Source organism: Dipodomys spectabilis, unplaced genomic scaffold (assembly GCF_019054845.1).
Source record: "Dipodomys spectabilis isolate Male_0828 unplaced genomic scaffold, ASM1905484v1 ptg000096l, whole genome shotgun sequence".
Classification (NCBI taxonomy): domain Eukaryota; kingdom Metazoa; phylum Chordata; class Mammalia; order Rodentia; family Heteromyidae; genus Dipodomys; species Dipodomys spectabilis.
Window position 1 is genome coordinate 8,984,696 of NW_024870773.1, and position 26,175 is coordinate 9,010,870.

At 38.1% G+C, this 26,175-nt stretch overlaps 1 protein-coding gene across 2 annotated transcripts in view; it reads left to right on the forward strand.

Moving 5' to 3' along the window:
• Positions 1-26,175, forward strand: part of Arhgap21 (Rho GTPase activating protein 21) — a 120,553-nt gene that overhangs the window by 89,994 nt on the left and 4,384 nt on the right. For both annotated transcript variants that reach the window (XM_042686075.1, XM_042686076.1), the window contains 16 exons: positions 9,355-9,513; positions 9,633-9,735; positions 10,596-10,632; positions 12,956-13,081; positions 14,606-14,890; positions 17,879-17,943; positions 18,024-18,160; positions 19,043-19,185; positions 19,791-19,946; positions 20,025-20,103; positions 20,805-20,878; positions 20,964-21,053; positions 23,122-23,247; positions 23,467-23,508; positions 23,810-23,915; positions 25,796-25,827. In XM_042686075.1, coding sequence (XP_042542009.1) covers positions 9,355-9,513; positions 9,633-9,735; positions 10,596-10,632; positions 12,956-13,081; positions 14,606-14,890; positions 17,879-17,943; positions 18,024-18,160; positions 19,043-19,185; positions 19,791-19,946; positions 20,025-20,103; positions 20,805-20,878; positions 20,964-21,053; positions 23,122-23,247; positions 23,467-23,508; positions 23,810-23,915; positions 25,796-25,827 — 1,760 coding nt within the window. The remainder of the gene's footprint in view (positions 1-9,354; positions 9,514-9,632; positions 9,736-10,595; positions 10,633-12,955; positions 13,082-14,605; positions 14,891-17,878; positions 17,944-18,023; positions 18,161-19,042; positions 19,186-19,790; positions 19,947-20,024; positions 20,104-20,804; positions 20,879-20,963; positions 21,054-23,121; positions 23,248-23,466; positions 23,509-23,809; positions 23,916-25,795; positions 25,828-26,175) is intronic.

The following is a 26,175-nucleotide window of genomic DNA, read 5'->3' on the forward strand; positions in this document are numbered from 1 at the left end:
TAGATTTAAGATTAAATTACTTCTTTGTGAAATTGTCTTAGGGAAAAAAATCACAGAATAGATTTGGGAAATTACAAGTGTATGCTCCAGCCTGTAACATCTACCCTGTTGACTGACTCTTCATCTGTTCTCTCCCATCTGAGCTGTAGTCATCATACAGCAATGAGTGTAGTGTTTTCAAAGTACTAGTCATGTCATACCTCTCTTCCAATCAGAATCCTTGGCTTGCTTTCTATCTCACCCAGAATGGAATCAGACCAAGATTCCACCATGGTCTGTGAGGCCCTCCAATTTCAGCCCCACTGCGCCATCCCACCCCTCTCCTCTCCCAGTTGGATCTGCCATGTGCCTCTATCTGTCACTCATACCTGGTATGCCCAGCAGGCCCAGTGCTGCTCTTTCTCAGCCCTGGGACACATTCCATAGATGATCATAAGCCACTGTCCCTCTCTCTGTTGGGAGTTCTGCTCAGGTTATTACTTCCTTCAAGCAGGCTTTCCTGTCTAGCCCCCCTATCCCCACCACATCCACAGAGGCTACTTCATACTTTTTATTACATTTTTCTCTGCGGAACTAAAATATAAACTGCAGAAGAGTGTGACTTTAGACTAGTCATGTGACACTGATCAGATTAGAAAGTTCTGCTCAGCTTAGAATTTTTATATATCTTTATATTTACATATAGATATATATTCAAGTTGTAAACATGGTTAGAGAATCTCTTACTCCAATAAACATCTTTAAGGTCAGGCTCAATGAATAGTAGAATCATACAATAGATGGAGTTTGGCACATCATCTCTAGCAGATATCTTACAGAAAGCAACAATAGATTGGTGATTATTCTCTGCTAATTCCTCCACCTGTAGCTGTACTTCATAGGTCCTTGATCTTCCCAAGACAGTAGTGTCATATTACAACATAATCCCATGGTATTGGAGTAGTAAAAACTGTGCTATTTATTATCTTTTACTATTTTCCCTTAGTACTATGAGGTACAAGAATAGAGCAATGACTTAATTATGTTATCAAATGTTATGTTTAATTATGTTATGTTTGGCCAAAATATAAAATAGTGACCTATTAAAATCTAAAGACTTGGTAATTACTCTATAAACACTCCATCCATAAGTGACTTCCACCATTTCGTTAGGTAGAAGTTCCAGTTTCATATTGTTTATTCATTCAGAAAAGCCCAATGTTTGTTACTTGGTCTTTCCAATCTAGTTAGAGTAAGTATGTTTTTGAGATAGTAGGACACGTACTTGTATTAAAATAAAGAGGCTATCTTCAGTGTTTCCCATTGCATGTTAAGTAGTACTAAGAAAAAGTTCTTAGTGACCAAATAGGGTAAAAAATGCTAGTTCAAACAGGTTTTCATTTTTTGTCTTGTTTTAAAAGTAGTTGTACAAGAAGTTGCCCTTCAGCAAGCTGTGTATGAATACAATACTGTAAGACTTTTCAGAATCACAATTTTAATACATGTTAGGAATTGTCTAGAATTTTCTCAGAAATATTTGGCAGCAATCCTTTTGTTTAGGTTATCTAATGGGATTAGTGGATCACAAAAGACATATTAGCAGAACCTTGGTCTATAGCCTGTTGTTTTTACATAATTTTTAAATTAAAAGAAACTAAGGCCTGTTTTTATAATCTCACATTCAGAAACTCATAATCTGCTATTTTAATAATAATTTTTGTTACTTAAGAACATTGAAGAATAATTAAATGGCTTGGCTTTAGTCCCAAAATATTAGAAAATGGAGTCAATTCATTTATTTAGTTATGTGTAATACAGAGTTAATTACATGACTTTTAGAAAGAGAAATCTCTTTAGCCACATAGATTCTAATATTTCTCTTGTGCCACAAAGACAGAAAAGTTTTTAAATAAACATTTTGCTTTTAAATGAAGAGTATTATTAACACTAATAAGCTGATAAATCTTAAAAATAAACTCCAGTTCCTTCAAGTAAAAAAAAAAAAAAATACAAAAGGACTAATTGTTCATAAGTAATCTGACTTGAGGAGCCTGTAGGCCCTGTTACTTGGGAGGCTGAGTCAGGAGGATCTCTGGAGCCCAGCCTGGACAGCACAGCAGACCCCATTGTGTTTACCTTTGATTTAAACTCTCAAGGCAAATAAAAAAAAGGTGATTGTCACGTTGGAATTTCTTTTGTAAGATGAATCTGTTAGTGGCATTTATTTTTCTTTTCCTTTAAGGACAAGAAAAAATCTTAAAGATGTTAAGTATATGAAGCAAAGATTGTATCTTGTGGAGTTGGAATAGAAGCAGTATATTCAATTTCCACATATATACATACATATATACATATATATACATGTACATATATACATATACTTATGTAAATGTACACACATATATACATGTGTGTATATGTATACATATGTACATATATATGCACGCTGTTACTCTTTTGGAACTGCATATATTATTTCATATTATTAACCCTTCCAACTTTCTTCCAACATGATGACTGAAGTCATCATCATGTCATCTGGAGATACAGTGTGCACATACGTCAGCTCCTTGCAGAAGGGTTATTTCCCCTTCATTGTAACCTGCAGTGTTGGACACTGTATTGAGAAGAAACAGGCATGGCTATCATAGAGAACTAGAAATTCATTGTCTTAAACCTTGGTTTTCATTAATTTTTAATTGACATAACAGTTATAAATATAGGATACATTGTGATGCTTGATCACATGTCTAGATTATGTAAGGAGAAGATCCAAGTATGTAGCTTATCATCTGCTCATTCACATCATTTCTTTATTAAGTACTATCAAAGCCTTTTTCAAATATTCTGAAACATACAATGTGTCCAATCTCATCTGTATTGTTGCAAATGTCAGAATCATCATGTTCATGGTTGTGCAATATTCTGATGTGTGCACATGCCACATTTTGTTCCATGATAGACACTTAATATTTATTCCCAAGGTTGGCTCTTGTGGATAGTGCTACATTAAGCGTGATAGTGCAAGTGCCTCTTCAACATACTGACGTCATCTCCTCTGATACATATGTACCCAGTAGTGAGGTTGCAAGCTCAGATGGTACTTTATATTTTGCTTATTGAGTAATCTCCATACTGTTTTGCATAGTGCCTATAGTAATTTATGCTCCCACCAAACAGTTGAAGGGTTCCCTGTTCTCCATATCCCACCAGCATTTTTGTCTTTTTTGTAATAGTCATTCTAATTAGAGGGAGGTGGTGTCTCACCGAAATTTTGATTTCCACTTCTTTGATGAGTAGTTTTGACTATTTTTTTTCATATACCTGCTGGCAATTCATATATACTTTGAGAAATAGTTCAGATCTTTTGCTCAGTTGGGAATTTGGAAGGTTGCTTGATTTGTTTCTGCTCTTGAGCTCCTTATGTTTTTTGGATATTTGTTACCACAGCTGACAAAGCTGTGTAGCTTGTAAATACCTTATTTTGAACATTGTCTTTTTACTTCCTTGATGTCTCTTTTGACAAAGCAGAAGGACTTAAGTTTGTTAGAAGCATTCAAGTTTAATGTGATCTCATTTGTGTTTGTTGCCTGTGTTTGGGAATCTAGACTAAAAGCCTCTTGCCCCAAACTAATGTCATGGAACTCTCCATATGTTTTCAGCTAGTCATTTCATAGTTTGAGGTCTTACATTTTACTCTCATTCATTTCAGTTGGCTCTGGCACATTGAGTGTTGTTACTCAGTTTTCCCAGTGATACTTATTGAAGAAACTGTCCTTCCTCATCATGTGTTCTCAGTACCTTTGCCATATATCAATTTTTTTCTGTGAAGCATATCATTGGTATTTTGGTAAGGGTTGCATTGAAGCTTCAGAGTGCTTTGGTGGAGTATGGACATTTTAAACTATTCTAATCATCCACCAGCACCGAGTATCTTTGTGTTTGTGTTGAGCTTCTTTTATCAGTGTTATGGTTTCAATGTAGAGACCTTTCAAACTTTTTATTTGTTGCTAGATTTGAGGGTGGAGAGATTGTAGTCTTTGATAGCTATTATGAGATTTTCTTTTTCTTGACTTACATTCATGTAAGTATACAGAAAGACTACTTTTTTTTAAAAATGTTGATTTCGTGTCTTGCTATTTTACTGAATTGACTTCTAATGTGTTCTGGTAGAGTTTTTAGGGTTTTGTACACATGATCTGCAAACAAAAATAATTTAACTTCTTTCCAATTTGGATGCTTCATTTCTTTTTCTTCCCTAACTTTTCTGGATAAGAATCCTAGTACAGTATTGGTAAGAGTGGACATCTATCTTGCTTTATGTGCTTCATTTTGATAGTGCTCCCACTTGTGCTCGAACAAATAAAACAATTATTTCAAATCAGCTCATACCAGGGCTGTAGGTGTGGTTCAGGTGGTAGAGTGCCTGACTTGCAAACACAAGGGCTTGAGACCATTAAAAAGAAAATACTAGCTCATGCTGAAAAGTCATATTAGCTTACAATTTCTTCTTTCATAGACCTGGTTGGCTGGTGTCACGTGTGGCTAGATCTAGACACTGAAGTCAGAGCAAGAAGATGGGGAATAATGACCTTTAGGCTTTTTTTTTTTCACAAGAAACAGTGATGATGTGGAATTTTAATAAGTTTTCAATGTCTTTCCTGTTCTCTTTCTTACACAATGCTATGGGATTTTTAGTGAAAAAGAAGTAAATTAAAGGTTTGTTTCTTAAGTCACATTCTTTATGTGATTTAGCATAACATGAAAGATTATGCTACTTGCAAAAAGGTTGCAACTTTCTGGCCCTAATAGTTCATAAGTAAGTGTTGTGTATGACTCCCTGACTGGCATAAAGGTGATTTTTTTTTTTAATTTTCATGTGACTGGATATTTAATTATTTAAAAATGTAGAAATTAGTTGGAAATGTGAGAACTCATGGTTTTGAATATATTTATCTATGAGAATGAAAATTGTGGCTTTTCCTCAAGAACATGTCTATTTTCATACCCTGGAAAAAAAGAAATTCTGAATTATTGTTTACATATAATCTATACATTGGTGATATTCAAGTGTAACTATCAAAGTTTAAAATTTTGGACTAATTGCAACTATAATACCATTTCTAGCACAACAGAAAAGTTTTCATATTTTCCCCGGGAATGAAAAATTAGATTTATAAGTAATTAATAAATATGAGGTAATGTAATTACATGTATTTCAATAGCTTCTTCCTTTAGTCTCTTTAACATACTAGTAGTAAAAGGAATGTACTAGAAAGCCACAAACAGTACTGACATGAGTAAGCAACAATACTCTCTTCTCCAGTGAGTCCCCTCCAGTCAGTTTCATTCTCTAGATGTCTCTCCCCCTCCCCCGCCTTTTTGGAAGTACTACTTGTAATGTAGATGATTTTACTCCAGTGAGTTTCAACATTTTCCTTCATAGGATATTTGCTTTCCTGTGTCTCCTTGTTTTGGAAAAAAGAATGCCTTGTCATCCAGGACCATCTATGTTATCACAAATGACAGGATTGTATTATTTAGTGTGGCTGCCTGAATAGTATTCCATTGTAAGTGTTTTTCAAGCTTGCTTTATCCTTTCATCATTATTGGCATTTGGACTGATTTTAAATTCTACCTATTGTGAAAAGTACTCCAGGAAACACAGGAATGCAGATGTCTCTCTGACACAGTAATTTCTTATCCATTGGCTATATACCACTAGTGGGACTGCTGAATCATATGGTAATTCTATTTTTAGGTTTTTGAAATAGCATCCATACTGTTCCATAAAAGCTGTATTCATTTACATTCCCACCAACAGTGTTAAGTCACTTTTCTTTCCAAGCTTGCCAGCATGATACTCTTGTCTTTTTGATTATAGCCACTCTACAAGACAAATACCACCTGGTTTGTGTCATATGTGAAATCTAAAAGACTTGTGTTTATAGAAATAGTAAAATCCTGGTTATGGGCAGCTGAAGAATGGGAGTGGAGGATGGGGAAGCAGTGAGAGGCTGGTCTGTGGGTACAAAGTTACAAGTAGATTGGAAGGCTAAGTCCTCATACTCTGATGCACAGTAATTATATTTAATAGCAATGTATAGTTCAAGTGGGTAAAGCTTTTGAATGCACTAACCCAAAGAAATGATAAATGAGGAGATAGACTAACCACCCTAATTTGATCATTATACAGTGTGTACATGTGTTGAAACATCATACGTACTCCATAAATATGTACAATTGTGTATCAATTAGAAATGATTTTCTTATGTTTAAGTCAAAAAGAGATTGAATGAGCTTGGGGAGGGGTAGTTCAGTGGCAGAATGCTGCTTACTAGCATGTGTGAGGCCTTGAATTCAATGTTCAACACCACACACACATATGCATGCATGCACAAATTCAAAAGAGGTTGAGTGAAGACCACTAGGAAATCTAGGCTTGTGGAAAAAAAAAACAACAACAACAAAACTACCTTTGAAATGTTACCTAGTGTGTAATGCACACACACACACATTTTAAATTTTGATCCTTTCCTTCCTTCCTTCCTTGCTTCCTTCCTTCCTTGCTTCCTTCCTTCCTTCCTTGCTTCCTTCCTTCCTTCCTTCCTTTCTTTCTTTTGCAGTCATGGGGCTTGAACTCTGGGCCTGGGCGCTGTCCCTCAGCTCTTCAGCTCAAGGCTAGCACTCTACCACTTGAGCCACAGGGCCACTTCTGGTTTCATGAGTGGTTTATTGGAGATCAGAGTCCCATAGACTTTTGTGCCGGGGCTGGCTTTCATCCGGGATCCTCATATCTCAGCCTGCTGAGTAGTTAGGATTACAGGTGTGAGCCAATGGCACCCGGCTCCGTGATTTTTTTTTTGAATTTTAAATAAATCAGTGTTTCAAATTACCTTGCAAAGCACGAAATCATTCCCCTGCAAGACTTCTTCCACACCATCTGCAGGCAGTCATCTACCCCAGGGTAGTTGCTTAGCTTTAAGAAAGATTCTCTTTTAGAAACTCACTTTTTAAAGTTATTTTGTTATTTTATTTTTTTGTCAGTCGTGGGGCTTGAACTCTGGGCCTGGGCGCTGTCCCTCAGCTCTTCAGCTCAAGGCAAGCGCTCTACCAATTGAGTCACAGCAGTATGTATTTTCTAATTGTTCATTTCTGCAATTATTTCATATGAGCCATCTGGTAACTGGTTTTGCTACAAAAATCTCCTTAGATCATTAATACTACAGATAATTTCTAAAGAATTCTTTTTCACTGTTCATATGAATATTTGTTAATCATTATAGAACTGTGAACTAGGCGGATTCCATAAAACCAACCAACTTTTGTCCATATCATTTGAAGAAACTTCGTTAAGTTTGGGGTAATTTAAACCCTAATGCTAAATTCAAATACTCTACAAACCAGTAAAATTAGATTTTTTTTTTGTCTTCACTGAATTAATTTTAAATGCCTCACATCTCCGAAGTTTTGCAAAGGGATTATTGGATTCTGCCATCATAACAGTAAATTAGCACATACTTAGAGTGGCTCATAGAGACATTTTGAGAATATTTTCTTCTAAAATATTTCCTTTAACATAAATCTTAAGACCAGAAAATAAGCTTCATTGGTTTTTAGCCATAAAATAGAAATTTTATAACTTTGCAAACATTAGTTCTCTCTATTAAAATATTAACCATTAAATACAATGAAGTTTCTTCAGATTTAGCCAACATTATTGTAGTTTTTACTTTACAGATTAAGGAATGAAAAGCCTATTTCATCATTATAATCTTTAAAGGATCTCATTAAGAAACACTTTGACTTTTAGTAGCTCTGGCTTTATAGTTGTGCCTCTAAAAGTTTTCTTCTCTCAAATACTAGAAATTAAATCATTAATTTTTTTTTTTTTTTTTTGGTCGTTTGTGGGGCTGAACTCTGGGCCTGGGCGCTGTCCCTCAGCTCTTCAGCTCAAGGCAAGCGCTCTATCACTTGAGCCACAGTGCCACTTCCGGTTTTCTGGTGGTTTACTGGAGATAAGAGTTTCACGGACTTTCTTGCCCGGGCTGAACCACAGTCCTCAGATCTCAACCTCCTGAGTAGCTAGAATTATAGGTGTGAGCCACTGGCGCCCGGCTTAAATCACTAATATTTTTTAAAAAGATTTTAAGTGATGGCATTGTCCAAAGAGAAATTTACTCATTACTTGCCTTAAAAAACTGTCACCCCATCGATATATCACCTTTATGATAACAGTTTAAAAAACAAAATTTAAAGTGAGATTTTTTGGGGGGGGGGACTGAACTGGTATTTACCAATTAGAGAACAAGAGCAGGGGACCTCAGGTGTCACACTGCATTCACAGGACTGAATGCAGGACCCTGTAGCTGTGCCCCCTTGTCAGCTGCTATCTTCATCTGTAAAGTATCACCATACCTATCCTGTGTTTTATAAGAGGTAGTACGTGCTAGATATAGTGAGTGCTGTTCATGACAGCTGTTCTATGACAGTGATTGGCTTTCAAAAAGCTTAAAATTCATACCATGTAAAACATTCCTTATTTCTCCAAGAATGCAAAAAGTCCCCATCTGCCCTTTGAATCTGTTCCCTCAGGGGAACTCCAAGATCCCTATCTGTCTCGTTCATTTTTGTGTGATTTACACAAAAATGCCAAATAGACTAGCAGTGGTCCCGGTAAGAGACTGGCAGCTATACACAGAGCTTCGTTCCCTGTCTACAAAATTTAAAGGTAGATGTGGTGGAATGGAAGAGGGGGTGATTTGAGGCCTTGATACATCAAAAGATAGAGCCTTAGCCAATTTACCTTGCTTAATTAGCTTTCTGAATTGATTGTTATAACACAATTAAAACTTGAAAAGGTATATGATTCTGCTTTGATAGGTTTAGATTCTAGATAACGCAAACTTTTGGAACTTGCATTATTATCAGTTATTGGTGGTAGAAGAAACAACACATTTAACTTCTTACAACATTTTTAGACAATGCTCTTAAAAAGGAGGTCCTAGAGTAGTATCTGTTAAGTAAGACCAACAGATAGTTGAGTGTTAAAAGTCTGGCCCTTTTTTGCCATGATTATTACTTATTGATAGTAATTAGTTTCTTTCTTTTGCTGGTCCTGGGCTTGAACTCTAGACCTGGGCGCTGTTCCTGAGCTTCTATTGCTCAAGGTGTGCCCTCTACCACTTGAGCCACAGAGACACTTTGGCTTTTTTCAATAGTTTATTGAAGATAGGAGTCTCATGGACTTTCCTGCCTGGGCTGGCTTTGAACCATTATCCTCAGATCTCAACCTCCTGAGTAGCAAGGATTACTGTGTGAGCCTTCAACGCCTGGCTTGTAATTAGTTTCCTTACCACTTCCTTTTTCTTCCAGATGAACCGACTAGCCCTAGCATCGACCACGACATTGCACACATCTCTGCCTCTGCTGTTATCTCGGCCTCCACCTCTCAGGTCCCCTCTATAGCAACAGTTCCTCCCAGCCTGACCACCTCAGCCCCTTTGATCCGACGCCAGCTCTCGCATGACCAAGGTACATTAAGGAGCAGTTAGCAAATCCTACCTTTCAATCATGTAACAAACTGGTCTTTTTCACCAGTAAAAGAATCTGGAAACCACTTGAAAAGTAGCAATGTTGGGTTTTCATTACAGAGTCTGTGGGACCCCCAAGCCTGGATGCCCAGCCCACCTCAAAGACAGAAAGATCAAAATCATATGATGAGGGTCTGGATGATTATAGAGAAGATGCCAAATTGTAAGTCTCAGTGTATTACTGTAAATATTGGTATGTGGTGGGTATTTGGGACAAATTTGGCATATAAATACTGAAGTTAAAGTTTTTGAACATGACATAAAATAGTACATATGTGTACGTACAGTTACATATGTCTATCCTGGACCTGCAGCTGCTCAGCACTACTCAAATGTAGCTGTGTTACTATTTTTTGAGGGTAATTCTAAAGCTGGTCTACATATAAAATCATTTATACACACTTGTGCTTTTGTGTGCATTCTGTACAGATGAGATCCTTCAGTTCATATTTGTGCCACATTCTTTTTCATGGTTGCTTAATTTTCCATTGAATAGTTGTACTGTACTATATTTTTACCAGTATTCTGTATTCTGTTGGCTTCCTCAATGCGTCATTGACTATGTGCACATATTTATGATTGAACATAGTATTGCTACATCCAGCTTCTCTTGAAGCCCTATGCCTTTTCATGACAGCACTTGCGCTATGGGGAAGGGCAGTGTTGGGCAGCACTTACCATTGGACCATCAGGGGCACTCTGCTAGCTCTAGCTGACTGCTGTTGGTGGCCATTAACACACCAGGACCAGCATGGCGGAAAGCCTATTCAGAGCTTTACATCTGTGCATAACTAGACATCAGCGACCCAGTGCTTAGCATCTTAAGCAGAAAGCTTTCATATGCAGTATCGACTAAGAAGCTACAGTATCAATAAAATTAGCTGTTTTTCTTACATTGAACAGTGAACATATCACATGACAATGATGAAATGTTAGCTCAATGAAAAGTTACTTGTTAATATTCAATTTTTTTACATCCCTGTCTTTTCCACTTATTAACACATGTGTATGCTTTTCCAACAGATCCTTCAAGCATGTATCTAGCCTGAAGGGAATCAAGGTTGGTATTCATTGAATATGTGTACTTTATGTGCATTCATCAAGTACATACTACTATACATGCATTGTGATGATTTTTCTCACTTTTATCAGTTCATTATTTGTTAGATGCTTGTTTTTGCATCCTTAAAAATTACTATTTCATGTTTTCCCTCTACCTTCTCTTTGCACCTCAGTTCTTCTTTCTCTCCTTCACCTGTCCTCATACTTCACTGAAAAAAAATTAGGAATGGCTACACAGGAATTTCATTAGCCATCTCAAAAATAGTTGTCACCTGCAGTTATAGCCAAACTTCCTGCCTTCCTTAGTTCCCTTTTACTTGATACAGTGTACTGTTGACCAGGACCCACACTTCTTTGCGTTTTATCCCTGGCCACATTTTCGTTTCTCTTAACCTCCTGCAAAATCATTGTCTTTCCAGTGGCCCATTCACTATTGTAGTCAGTCATGCCCTACTATTCCCTTCATCTTACAGACACCTTCTCTAGTTCCTACTCTGGCTTTCTGTTTGACTTGTATAGCAACACTCCTTGCAAAAATGCCTTACAGTGTCACCTTTCCAGTCCACACTTATCAAAATGACAGTGCTCATGATACAGTTTCCAGTGGCATTGATTCCAAAAGTAGTGGCTACTTTGCTTTTCAACTCAATTGACCTTTCAGCAATAGCCAACACAATTTCTGTCTTCTTCCTGAAATACTTTGGGATGCTGGCTTCCATTTTGCCAATCCCTTTCACTTTTCCTTCTGCCTCTAAGATCACTTCTCAGTCGCCTTTTCTAGGTCTTCTGCTGCTGCTTGTTATCTAAAGTTTGGAGTACTCTGAGCTTGTTCTGACCCTCGTAATGTTTGTCTATCTTATCTACCCCAATTTCCTCAGTAGCTTATACAAAGACCTCCAAAATCTGTATTGCTAGCCTTAGCCCCTTCCCTAAATGGCAGGTCATATAAGCTGCTGCCTATGTGATATCTTCATTTGAATATTGAATAAGCATTCAAGATTCATATGGCCAGTAGGCCTTCATTACTCCAGACCAGTTGATCTCTTGTTCAAGCCAAATTGTACAAAATAGCCATGTTATTTCACTCTGTATCTAAAACCCCAAGTCATATATTTATGTATTTATTTGTGGTAGTACCACAGTTGGAACTCAGGGCTTTGAACCTTCTCGTTTGGGCTTGTTCCTCTGGCACTCTGCCACTTGAGCCATGGAGTCTCAAGGATTTTTCTACCTGGTCTGGCTTCAATCCTCAGTCTTCTGATTGCCGCCTCTTGAATAGTAAGGATGTCAGGTATTTACCACCAGCTGGCTGAAAACCCTGAGTTTTTTTACACTCACTCTTCTCTGTTTCCACTCATGGTACATTAGTCTAAGCCTTCATTATTCCTCACCTTTATTCCTATACTAATGTCTTTTCATACTTGGCCTTTCAGAATCTCTGTTCCACACTGTAATGTGATCTTTGAACTGTGAGGTTAGGTAATAATACTCCACGATTCATCACTAAATGACTTCAAGTCCTGGCCTAAACAGTGTTTGTCAGCTGTGTCATTGATGTAGAACCATGAATCTACATTTGTTAGCTACAAATTCTCCCTGAAATTTTTCTCCCTCTACTGTTTTTTGGCTAGCTCCTAGTTTTTCTTGCCCATGTTAACTAGATCATCTCTTCAATGAGCCTTGCCTTGATACCAGCTCATAGTTGCTACGCAGTCATTCTGTCACCTCCCTATTTTTATTCTCAAGTCACTATCTCAACTGGTTTGTTTTTCTTTTCCTCTGTCTCTTTTTACAAGGTCTCATATAGCTGATCACCTGAGTGCTGGATTGAAGGCAACCACCATCATATTCAGCTTCTTGTTTCTCCTTTTAATTGACATATAAAGAACAGGAAAATCATACTATTCCTGTGGGTTTTTTAAAAAACAAATTAAAAGTTCCTGGTGCCCGGTAGCTCATGCCTTTAATCTTTAGGAGGCTGAGACCTGAGGATTGTGGTTCAAAGCCAGCCTAAATAGGAAAGTTAGGAGACTCTTATCTCCAGTAAATTACCAAAAAAGCTCAGAGATAGAGCCCAGGCCCAAGTTTAAGTCCCAGGAATGGCCAAAAAAAACAAAAGTTTCTTCAGATAACACTTTAAAAATAATGGTAGTCAATTTACATTCAACAGGATGGGGATTTTTTTTTTAAAAAAAAAGGTAGAATTTTTTTTCCCAAAAACTAGCTCTTAATGACTTTCTTTTTGGCAATCTTAATGTGCAAATATTTATTCATAGGGAGAACATTGACATTTCACTGTGTTTTCTTGCTCTTTCCTGTAGATCCTAGACAGCCAGAAGTCATCAGAAGACTCTGAATCCAGAAAGGATTCTTCCTCTGAAGTCTTCACAGATGCTGCCAAGGAAGGGTGGCTCCAGTTTCGACCACTCATCACTGACAAGGGCAAGGTAGAAGATATCCTTAATCCCAAACGAAGTACTGTGTATAGGTGGGAAATGGTGAGGTGCTCACCACATGAAAAAGTGGGGAAATCATCTGGAAATATATTCTGCAGTAAGGAAAAGAATATATTTTAAAGAAAATTCCAGTCACTGATTTTATGCCTTTTCGTCTACATGTAGACTATATTGTTTTATATTTTGCATTGTGAAAAGCAATTGAAGTATGGGGAAAATGCAGTCCAAATTTCAATATATACTCTGAAAAATTAAGGAAAGGGAAGGAGGAGGTTGGGAGTAGAGGATGAGACAGTTTCAAGGAATGACATTGACTAAGATGCATTGTAGTGATAAACTGCTTTGTTGAATGGCTGCTACTTACAGAAGAAGCAGCTGCTTTGCTTATTAGCTTCCTAGTCATAGGTTACCACAGAGTAGGCCTTTACTATATGAATGTACAATTCTCTAAGTAATTTTTGATTGGTTAGGTAAATTGTCTTTATAAAAAATAAAAGCAGGGGCTGGGAAGGTGGTTCAGTGGTAGAGTGCTTGCTTTGCATGTATGAGGCCCTGGGTTCAGTTCTTTGGCACTACATAAGCAGAAAAAGCTGGAAGTGGCGCTGTGGCTCAAGTGGTAGAGTGCTAGTCTTGAGCTGAAGAGCTGAGGGACAGTGCCCAGGCCCAGAGTTCAGGCCCCATGACTGGCAAAAAAAATAAATAAAAGCAAAATTATAAATACTGGTTTTGAATATAACATTATCATTGTATGCTTCATTAAGTAGACTACAATATAGTAACAGCAGATACAATATAGTAACAACTTAAAAAGACTTTTAATAATGCCAAAATATTTTCCAGATGCCTTGGCTTTGTAAAACACATACGGGTATTATTGATCTCCCATTTGAAATCGTCTGTTTTGGGTCCGGTTGTGGAGCCTGAACTCTGGGCCTGGGCGCTGTCCCTCAGCTCTTCAGCTCAAGGCTAGCACTCTACCACTTGAGCCACAACGCCACTTCCGGCTTTTTTCTTTTTGCTTATGTGGTGCTGAGGAATCGAACCCAGGGCTTCATGCATGCAAGGCAAGCGCTCTACCACTGAGCCACCTTCCCAGCCCTTCTTTGGCATTTTAAATTAATATCTTTTGCAATATGTACTTTATTTGAATTACTTTACTCATTTTATCCTCCCAACTGAAGTTGAGGTTCCACTAGTCCTTGGCTGTGTGATGTGAATATATTTCCTAACTTGGATAATAAGCTACAATTTTATCCTTTGTGCCAGAATATATTGTATATATTAGGTCTAATATGTAATTCATATTGTATAATGCATGTTTATATATTCATGTTATATAGGATATATTGTGCATGCTTAATATATTCTGTGTGTATACATTGAGGTCAGTCAGGCATCTGCTACAACATGCAATATGTGTGTTTATATATTCAGAGTATTGCTTAATATGCCCATTCTGTCACAAAAAAAAATAGCCATGTGTTGCATATTCATGAACCAATTCATGTTTTCCAGCGAGTTGGTGGAAGTATCCGGCCATGGAAACAGATGTATGTAGTACTTCGGGGCCATTCGCTTTACTTGTACAAGGACAAAAGGGAGCAGTTACCCCCGGCTGAGGAGGAACAGCCCATCAGCGTCAATGCTTGCCTCATAGACATCTCATACAGTGACACCAAGAGGAAAAATGTTTTTCGACTCACCACATCTGACTGTGAATGCCTGTTTCAAGCTGAAGACAGAGACGATATGTTAGCTTGGATCAAGACTATCCAGGAAAGTAGCAACCTAAATGAAGAGGTATGGATATTAAAGGATATGGGTGGAATCTATACTTTTACGATATTTTCCTTATGAAGACTGAAAAAAAAATCTAATATATGATTTTTTTCCACTATTAGGGATTGAAATCAGGGTCTCATGCTTGCTAGGCAGGCGTTCTACCACTTGAGCCACAATTCCAGCCCTGATACATTAAGGTTACTTAAAAAAATTTAGAAAGCTATTTTTATTTAAAAATAGTCAAGCAGTAGAAAAACTCAAGTTTGCTACTTAACATTATTTTCACTTATTGAAATGTTACCATGCCAGAGCTAGACAAATGTGTACCAGTCATACTCTACTTACCTTCCCAAAAGCAGTGAATACAAACGGCCTCATGCTCCCAGTCCTGACCATTCTAGTTGTCCCTTTGTGTCCCCATCATTCCATAGATACCAAAACCTGTGGTACTCAAGTTTCCTACATGAAATGCCATTGTGTTTGTATGTAATCTATTGTACATCTGATCTCTAGATTACTTGTAATAGTTATTCCTTAAACAATGCTATTGGCACAGCAATAACAAGTAAGAGTCCAGCCATGTTTGAAATGATGCAGTTTTTTTTTTCTATTTTCCATCCACAGTTGGTTGAATCCTCATATTTGAGACCTGAGGACAGAAAAAGCTAACCAAAGCTTTTGAACTGTATTACTAGGGTAGACCTGTTTCCTCATCTCAAAAACAGGATATGTGGGCTTAGGTTATAGAAAGATATTTATCTGAACAAATTACTGAAAGCTGGAGGCATAGTTCAAGAGGTAGAACACCAGACAAATGAGTAAAAGGTCCTCACGAGTTCAAGCTCCATTACTGGAACAAATAAAAAATTACTAGTATGTAAAAGGCTTAGCTGGACACAAGTCTCCTATAGTCTTTTCTGGTATAATATTTGCTTTCTATCTAATACACACTTTCTATGAAATATATACACTAGCAAAAATCATGATAAACGCAAGGTTTTCTTAGAATGTTTTAGACACAAGAAACTTTACAGCAGGAATTTCAGTAGTGTTTTTTGTTTTGTTTTGGTGCCAGTCCTGGGGCTTAAGCACTGTCACTAATGCTCTACCACTTGAGCCACAGCTCTACTCTGGCTTTTTTGAGTAGTTTATTGAAGGTAAGAGTCTCAGAACTTTACTGCCTGGGCTGGCTTCAAATAGTGATCCTTAGATCTCAGTCTCCTAAGTAAGAGTACAGCCTCAGATAGGTTTTAAAATAGTTTATTTTGAACTTTTTCCTCTTCCTCACCTTTTGCATCAGTTTGGGCCATAGTGATCTTTTTCTTGCTCACATTTCTCAGGAACACATACATTTACTATAAAACCTTATCAGTTGTTTTCTGTAACCATTTTGGTGTAACTTGTAAAAAACCTTACACTCTGGTCATCAACCTGCTCCCTTGTTTATAATTCAGAGTTGACACTGGATCTTACCGATACAATCTTAGTTCAGAAGCACTCACTCAGAGGAGCATCAGTCCTGAATTATGTAAAATAGAGAGTCATTGTAAAAATTCTTTTGAATGATTTTGTCTGTAAAGTATAGAGCTGGCTTGAGAGTTAATAACATCAGCCGTCATCATCATAGAATCTTGAGACGCATAGCTCTTTTGTTCCCCGAGTCGTATCTTGAAGGGTAACTCACTTTGCTTACATATCAGATGGCAGGTGCTGTTTAAACATTTTACTATGAGCAACCCTGCGAATACATCACATTCAATATCACCACCACTTTACACCCCCCGGCCCCCCGTGCCCCCCTCCCCCCCCCCCCACCCCCCCCCCACCCCCCCCCCCCCCCCCCCCCCGGCCAAGGGAATGGCCATCATGTGATTTCCCAAAGTCCTGTAGTAAGTGTCAGGATGACGATCCAAATCCATGCAATATTATGCTGGATGTTAATATTATGATCTGCTGGCTCACTGGAAGAATTAACTTTAATCAAGAATGGTTGGGGCTGGGAAGGTGGCTCAGTGGTAGAGCGCTTGCCTTGCATGCCTGAGGCCCTGGGTTCGATTCCTCAGCACCACATAAGCAAAAAGAAAAAAGCCAGAAGTGGCGCTGTGGCTCAAGGGGTAGAGTGCTAGCCTTGAGCTGAAGATCTGAGGGACAGCGCCCAGGCCCAGAGTTCAGGTCCCACGACCAGACCCCCCTCCCAAAAAAAAAAAAGAATTGTTTTACTTCAAAGCCTGTATTCTTGTTTGTATATCTTTACCTGAACTGTACTAAAAAATGAGACACATAAACTGTAAATGTGTATTTATGCCCAACTCTGGGTTTACCACATAGTTTAAACATTACCCGGGTGCTGGTAGTTCATGCCTGTAATCCTAGCTTCTCAAGAGACTGAGATCTGCCAAACCAGATAGAAAAGTTTATGAGACTCCATCTCCAATTTAACCAGCAAAAAGTCAGGCTGAAGGATGGTTCAAGAGGTAATGACAGCTGTGAGCAGGAAAGCAGAGCAAGTGTGAAGCTCTGAGTGTAAGCCCTGGCACCAAGCCATACAACATTAACCTACAGACATGAAAGTAAATAATAACATTTTGATAACTTGCCACTTCTGCTTACTAAGTAACCCTCAGTGTCTTACTGTTCCTGCAGATTAATCTTGGTAAATCCTGGTAGCATTTTTCCTTCTGTTAGCTTACAGTATTACTATTAAATGTTGATCATTCTAATGTTAGTGAAAAAACTGGCTCCCTGTTGCCCAGTCATTTATTTAAAATGACATCCAGTCAATTAGTTTTGAACCCTTGTTACTTGCTAGAACTATTCTAGGTATCACATGAACAAAGAATATAATCAGAACTCATTTGGCAATGGCAATAGCACAGGGTGATATTGACTAGAGGTTGAGAATAAATCAGTGTTTAAGCAAAGTAATAGATTAGCCTTAAAAGAATAGGGCTCACACATTTATGTTTAGAATTGATTTTCTAATATGACCTTCTATTCATTCTGTAGGACACTGGAGTTACTAACAGGGATCTAATCAGTCGAAGAATAAAAGAATATAACAGCCTGATGAGGTGAGAATCCCACTGTGTTTACAAAGTTAGTGTGGATGTAAAGTAGGAACTTGTTGAGAAATGTTCATTTCTTTCAGCAGCAAAGCAGAACAGTTGCCAAAAACACCTCGCCAGACTCTCAGCATCAGGCAGACCTTGCTTGGTGCTAAATCAGAGCAAAAGAGTCAAAGCCCACACTCTCCCAAGGAAGAATCAGAAAGGAAACTTCTCAGTAAAGGTACTGATATTAGCTTTCTTGGGTAAATCTAATTAACATTTACAATGGGATCTTGGGATATGTAGTACACCCAAGGGTCGGCTTAATCAGAGTTTATAAAGATCTGGTCTAGGTTAGGGAGTCCTTTTCTCTTAAGTGAGCCCCAACTCACCTTAAATTTCTGCATAATAGAAGGAAGACTCAGTATTTCACCTTACAAGTTTTAAATGGCTTTAGGACCCAGGGTTGTTGGTTTTTTCCTAAATCTTACTAGAAAGATGATATGTTCATTGGAACTCAGCCTTGCACTTAGGCAAGCATTCTGCCCATTGAGCCTCATCCCCAGCTTTTGTTTTAGTTTCATTTTTTTCATGTAAAGTCTCAGACTTTTACCTTCACAGAACTGGAATTGCGGGCATTATATATTCCCAGCCCCTATTCTAGTTTTTCTTTTGGAAATCATAGTAAACATTAAAGAATGAAGAAATGTAATGGATACCTATTAAGTTATGTAAAAGACTAAAGGAAGAGAATATTTTTATAGTAAAATGTTTTTATTCTAGGCACCAATGGCTCACGCCTGTAATCCTAGCCACTAAGGAGTCTGAGATCTGAGGATCATGGCTCAAAGCCAGCCCAGGCAGGAAAGTCCATGAGATTCCCATCTCCAGTTAAGCACCAGAACAACCAGAATTGGAGTTGTGGCTCAAGTGGTAGAGTACTAGCATTGAACAAAAAAGCTCAGGGACAGTGCCCAGGCCTGGCACACAAAAAGAAATTATATATTGTAGTAGGAAGAGAATTTCTGATAAATGTAGGATGCTTTTAATGTAAACACTGGCAAATGAGTTTTTAAAGTTGTGACTTAAACACTTTTATTATGTCATTTTCAACAATAAAAAGATGATACCAGTCCCCCAAAAGACAAAGGTACATGGAGGAAAGGCATTCCAAGCATCATGAGAAAAACATTCGAGAAAAAACCTACCGCCACAGGAACATTCGGGGTCAGGCTGGATGACTGCCCACCAGCGCATACGAACCGGGTAGGAGACCCACCCAGCCCGCGATACTGTGGGACCCAAGGCCTCTGCCTTTCAGATATCACTCACCTCCTGGGTGCTTTCTTCTGTTCCCCTAAGGGTTTCTGTCCTGTCTGTGATTTACAATGCTTTTTCTTCCCACATTCTCTTGGCTCTTAAATAGAATGATTTGGTCATTAAGAAGTAAAAATTCATTTCAAATCATGTTTTTGCTGCTTTTAGCATCTTCAAGAGGAAACCAGAGACCTCATTAGGAAAGTATAAAATGCAAATAAATGTGTGTATTTCCAGCACCCATGTTAGCTTTCATACTGAGAGTTGACAGTGCTCTGCCCTGACTTCACGTTAATCACGTGTAGTTACTTCTCCCTGTCTTGCTCCTGTCTTCTTGTGCTGATAGCCTCTGTTGTCTTAGCCTATTCATTCCTTTTCCACTCACCAACACCTCCTGCTGGTTGTATCTATCTCCAGTTTTACACTGTCTATATTTGTTTTCTCTCATATTTAACAGCAATTGATAGGTTTCTTTTTGGGTGAAAAGGGCGTGCAGCTACTGAATATAAGCCTGCAGACTATATTAAATACAATGTTTGTTTCTTGTCTTGCAGTTCATACCATTAATAGTTGACATATGTTGCAAATTAGTTGAAGAGCGAGGTCTTGAATACACAGGTATTTACAGAGTTCCTGGGAATAATGCCGCCATTTCAAGTATGCAAGAGGAGCTCAACAAGGGAATGGCTGATATCGATATACAGGATGATGTAAGTTGATTTCTATTGGAATAACTGACCCAGATTTTTTCCTTTTAGAAATACTGAATTTCTCTTTTGCATTCATAGAAATGGAGAGACTTGAATGTGATAAGCAGTTTACTAAAATCCTTCTTCAGAAAACTCCCGGAGCCACTCTTCACAAATGGTGAGTGAGTTAATACATGGAAGAGCTGCCAGAAGAAAATGTTCACTTTACAACAGGGGAGAACCTTAGAAGAGTAAACTCAGAAGATTAAGTTGAACTGGGGGAAACATATTGTTGCCGACTAGGTATGGTGCCTTATTTCTGTAATCCCAGATACTTGGGAGGCAGAGACAGAAGGATTAAAGTCCAAGTCCAGCGTCAGGTAGAAGCAAAGTGGCTCATGTGGTAGAGCATTTGCCTGATAAGTGTAAGGCCTGATTCAAATCCCAGGATGTCAAATAAAAATACAAGTACGTAAATATTTATATGCATAAATATAAGTAGGTGTGCATCATTATCAAAGGAAGCAGGAAATTTTTAGTTCTCATTTACGCGAAAAAGTAGTTACTACTTTTTTAGTTACTACTTTTTGTTATTGAATTTTGTTTCAATGACACCACATATTTGAATGTCACAACAGTTATAAGACATTGTACAAGATAAGGTATGAGAAGAGTGGACAGGCTGGGCAGGTACAGGGTGAAAAAGTCACATTCACAGAATTCTCTTCAGCTTGTTTTTAAAAAAAAGTACATCTTAAGAGTTTAACTTTTCAAAGGTATTTGGGTAATCCTCTCTTATTTGCTACTGAACCTAGAAAGAAAACTAGATTACAAATCACCCAGACAATTGAAGGTAAAATGTCCTAATCTCTTTGTCAGATAAATATGCAGATTTTATTGAAGCCAATCGTAAAGAAGATCCTCTAGAACGACTAAAAACATTAAAAAGACTAGTAAGTACTTGTTTGTTTGGGGTTTTTTTTGGAGGTAGGATTTAAACGCTGCATATAAATCCACTATGAAAATAATATGTTTCAGATTCACGATCTGCCTGAACATCATTATGAGACCCTCAAGTTTCTTTCGGCTCATCTGAAGACAGTGGCAGAAAATTCAGAAAAAAATAAGGTATATAAAATACATAGTGAAGAAACAAACATTTAAAAGGTTGACTCCACTGTTATGCCAAATAGTGAGATCTAGTTTGTAGATTTATCTCTAAAAATGCACCTCACTGGTTGAGTCCTTCTATCACTCTTAAACAAAATGCCCACATAAGGCGGTTGTCGCCATTTTTAAAGGGTATTTCATGTCAGAAATGTTCCTAGAAATCTTGTTTGAATGTTTAGCTATACATGCAGTTTTGAATAGATATTTTATGCTAGAAGAGCCAGAGAGTACCACCAGTCCACAGTGAAAACAATACAGATGTGATTCCTCCCCCAGCCCAGCCACAAGTGCTGCTCTCCTCTCAGTATTATCTAACAGTACAGTGTCAGTCTTTGATTATTCAAAGACTGAGGATTATTCAAAGCAAGAGGATTCATGCTTGGTATTTTGTTATTTCATTAGAAGTTACAAAATGATCCATTTCTAACTCTAAATATTACTTCTTGAAGTATTGAAACAGTTTCTAGAGCAGAAAATACGAGAGAAAGGAATGCTGTGAGCCTTTTCCCCTTTAAGTGTGAATCTTGCCTGAAGCAGAGTAATATGCTTAGTCAACTCAGTGGCTACCCATGGTCTGCATGCCTGCACATGTAATTATCTGGTCACCGTGTCCTTCACGGTGAGAGAAAAAAACAGGAACCAAAAACCTATATCACATTATGTATTACCTCAGAAAATTCTGAAATAATTAATCAACTAGTGTATATCTCATCATTCACCAATTTTGCTGGATTTTAGTAGGATTAACTGGGCAGAATGTCTAATTAGCTTAGAAAGTGTGGAGTTCAGTTTAACAGGTCTCTTTGCTGCCAAGTTTTTAACAATTTTTTTCATTGAGTTTTGTAATTAAACCATTATATATAAGACCTTACAAATTGTTTTAATATTTCTAACGAGGGTAAACAGAGCTAACAGCTAAAATTTCCAAAATCTGAAAATGTGTGTGTATATATATGTATATATCTACAGATATGTGTATATTATATAAATAGATTTTAAAAGATAATGACTTGGATCCTTATTTATGTATCTTTAAGCCCATTTTCAATTCTCAGGAGGTAGGGGTTCTCTATTTTGATTTTAAAAGCATTTGTCAGTTAATCCATCTCTGGTAACTTTTTAATGCTAGGGTTTGAATTCAGGGCTTTGTACTTGCTAGACAGGTGCTCTAGCACTTGAGTCATACCCCTAGCATTTTTTACTGTGGTTATTTTTTTTGGGGGGGGGGGGGGTCCGGTCATGGGGCCTGAACTCTGGGCCTGGGCACTGTTCCTCAGCTCTTCAGCTCAAGGCTAGCACTCTACCACTTGAGCCACAGCGCCACTTCTGGCTTTTTTTTTCTGCTTATGTGGTGCTGAGGAATCGAACCCAGGGCCTCATGCATGCAAGGCAAGGCTCTACCACTGAGCCACCTTCCCAGCCCGTTGTGGTTATTTTTTGAGGTAGGGTCTTGCAAATATTTTGCCTAGGCTGGCCTTGAATCTCAGTCCTCCCCATCTCTACCTCCTAAGTAGCTGGAATTATTATAGGTGTGAGCCTTTGGCACCTTGTAACTAGTTCTAAGCCAAATCAGTTTTTTAAAATCAAAGACTTTTCAACAAAAATGGATGTCAATTACATATGGAGTGTTGTCATTAAATCAGGAAAAAGTTTTATAAGTAGATTTTCTGGGGAAGTAGATTTTCTGGGGAAAATCCTAACTGTAGAGAACATTGTTTTTGCTTTGTATTTTTTTGACATTAAAAAAAAAAAACTTTTTGGCTGGGTTCCAGTGGCTTACACACCTTAATCCTAGCTGAGATATGAGGGTCATGGTTCAAAGGCAGAAAAGGCCATGAGACTCTTATCTCCAATTAACTACCAGAAAACTGGATGTAGAGCTGTGGCTCAAAGTGGTAGAGCACTAACCTTGAGCAGAAAAACTCAGTGACAGTGCCCAAGCCCTGAGTTCAAGCCCCACAACTGACACAAAAAATTTAATTCTTTTTATGAAAAAAATTTTTTTTTCCCCATATCATTCTTCCAGATGGAACCAAGAAACCTAGCGATAGTTTTTGGGCCAACACTTGTTCGGACCTCAGAAGACAACATGACACACATGGTCACGCATATGCCCGACCAGTACAAGATCGTGGAGACACTCATCCAGCACGTAAGTCCACCCATGCCCCTTCCTTCCTTCCTTCACTCTTTCCTTCCTTCCTTCCCACAGCTCCTTTCCACTGGAAGCTCATTCTTGGTAGGAAAGAATTTGGTTCTGCTTTGTCTTTAGAAAATTTCCTTGTTTCTCTAGAGTATCCTCCAAGATAAAAACATATATTTAAGAGGTTATTTAATTTTCCTTTTCACCTTTTTCCATTTTAAATTTTAGCATGACTGGTTTTTCACAGAAGAAGGTGCTGAAGAGCCTCTTGTAAGTATCTTGTGTCAGCATTTCCACTCAGTTTTCATTGGGGACAAAAGCTCTGGATGTTCCAGCAGTGTCAACTTTCGGCTTTGTACACTGCCTGCTTTGCACCCCGGGAGCTGGGTGCTAGCCTCTCAATCTGATCTAATGAAAATACAAGTACAGTGCTTAATTTGCAGTTAATTTTGTGGAACCGTGTAAACCAAGTACATATACACAAGCGCTCTGTACACTAATGTGTCTTTTTGAATTGTAAAGAAAGAATCTTTGAAGAGATGACGAAGAGATCTTTGTTTGTTAACCGTAGACCACAGTGCAGGAGGAAAGCACAGTAGACTCGCAGCCAGTGCCAAACATAGATCATTTACTCACCAACATTGGAAGGACAGGCGCCTCCCCGGGAGATGTATCAGGTAACTGCTGCCTAGGCAGTATTGACCTCTAGGTTATAAGCTACCTTCTTAGAATGCTAAAGAGCAAGTCAATCATAACAACTCACTATGATTATTTCTTTTTCTCCTTTTTTGGTTTTCTTTTCTACTAATAAACTTAAATCTTTTCTGATCGATCTCAATTATCTTCCAATATCTGTATATGCCATTGACAGTGCATGGACTTGTAATGTTTGTCAGAATGAAGTATGAGGGCAATGAGCATGCAAACCACTGTTTTGTTCTTGTTTTGTTTTTTTTTAATTCACAGTTTCCATGTAATAGTCATCACAAGGTAAAACAGATCTATGCTACTGAATATGTGGTTGCTGTGATGGCAGAAAGTATTGATGTAGACTGTTTACGTAGTTTTTATTCCTGGAGCCGCAAATTGCCTATGTTGAAATGCTAACGAACACCATTCTCATTAAGTACAGTGGATGAGATGTCACAGTCAAAAGTCACTATATGACCTTTATTTTCTTCTGTTTCCTATTGCCACCCTAATGCTTGGTTAAGTATTAGTTTTCCTAGGCGGCTCTTTCTGATGAAAATTGTCTCCTGCCAGGTTGTTTGCACTAATCTAGCATGCTGTTCCATGCCATGTTCTCCCTTTGTCTCTAGTTCTTGTTTTAGTCCTAAAGGATTTTTTTCAGCACTAACTGACACAGGCAAATGTATACTGATGTTGCACAGGCGAAGTGGGAGGAGTCTATCACACGGTAATGTCACTAGTGGATTCGGTGATGTCCCTGATGGACAGCTGGAACTGTAGGAAGAAGGAGGACTGCTGTCCACACTGTAGCTGCCTTGTCTGCAGAAACCCCCGATTCTTGTAAATGCAAAACATCGTTGATCTGTGGTGTAACGTTTCTCTTAAGAATATTGTAGACAGATCAATACTACTTTCTTAAAAGTTTTTCTGCTGTTTCTTGTTATTTCTGAAGCAGACCGGGAGGAGAAATAGCATGGTATGGTCTACCAGTTCTTAAAAGTCATAAAGCATTTAGCCATGTGTTAAAAGGGGCGTGGCACGGGGCTCAGCTCATTCATTTTGAAAATCAAGTTTCCCGAAAGTTGGATGATAAAAATTTCAAATTGCTGTTATTCTGAATAGTGCTAGCCCCTTCCTACCCTCTTTATAATTGTATAATCTGAGTTTTTGCCAGACAGTAAAATTATGGTCTCCATTTTTTCCATTTCCATAATAGCATATGTTAACAGATAAATTACAAAACTGGTAGCAATTTAACCAAAGTAGTCAAAAGGATCCCTGCCTGCTCAGATGTAAAACTGGGGTCTGAAATGCCCACATTATCTATTATGAAACCAAAGTGACCTGCTAGCAGGGTTATCCTAATGCTTCTTCTGTATCCATGTGCCAACAGCACATGCTTATAAAATTGAAGTCTGACAAAAATCAATGTCAATACACCAGTATGAGTGTCTCAATTGGTAGCAAGGGCGGCCAACCATCTTCAGAGTTCTACATTGTGTATCGGTTTCAGATACAGGATGTGGTACCTAATACAATTATTAAAAAGGTCTTCAAGCTTCTTATTGCTAGTTGTAACATTTAGAAATAAACACTAGTGTTTCTGTTTTTGTTTAGTACAGGGCTCCTTTGCCATTCCTATCATTGAGCTGGTTCTGCCTACAATTCACAGCATCCTTTCATGGCGGTGGCTTTCTGTGGTGCAGCTTGCATCTTTGTGAGCTCTGACTATCCACTGTGTTCTCTTGTTTTGAGTTTTGCTTTCCATTTTGTTCTGTGCCTGTCTTCTTCCATGAGTTTTGCATTGTTTGTTGCAAGCAATAAAGCTTGGCTAATACTGACCCTGTCTTATTTTCACTTTCCACAGATTCAGCTACTAGTGATTCAACAAAATCTAAGGTAAATTGGTTTCTGTGGCTTGTGGGTGATTGTTATGAATAACACACATGTGCATCCCTGTCTGACAAATACAAAAAAGGTAGAATGTGGTAGCCAACTGAACGGGGAGTTGGAGAGTTCAGTGTTTCAGGGTGGCTGAGCATAAACTAAGCAAGTAGGCAAATGTCTGACACATGCAGAAGTGGGGTGAACATGCACCCATCATTATCCACCCACAGTGCTCAGCTCCAGTCAGGCCTGCTTCTGCATACCTCTTCTTTGTTACAGTGTGGGAGCAGATCCCGAACAGTATGCTATTTTACCTGTGAACATTCAGTACTAGGGTAGACATAATATATAGTGTTATGG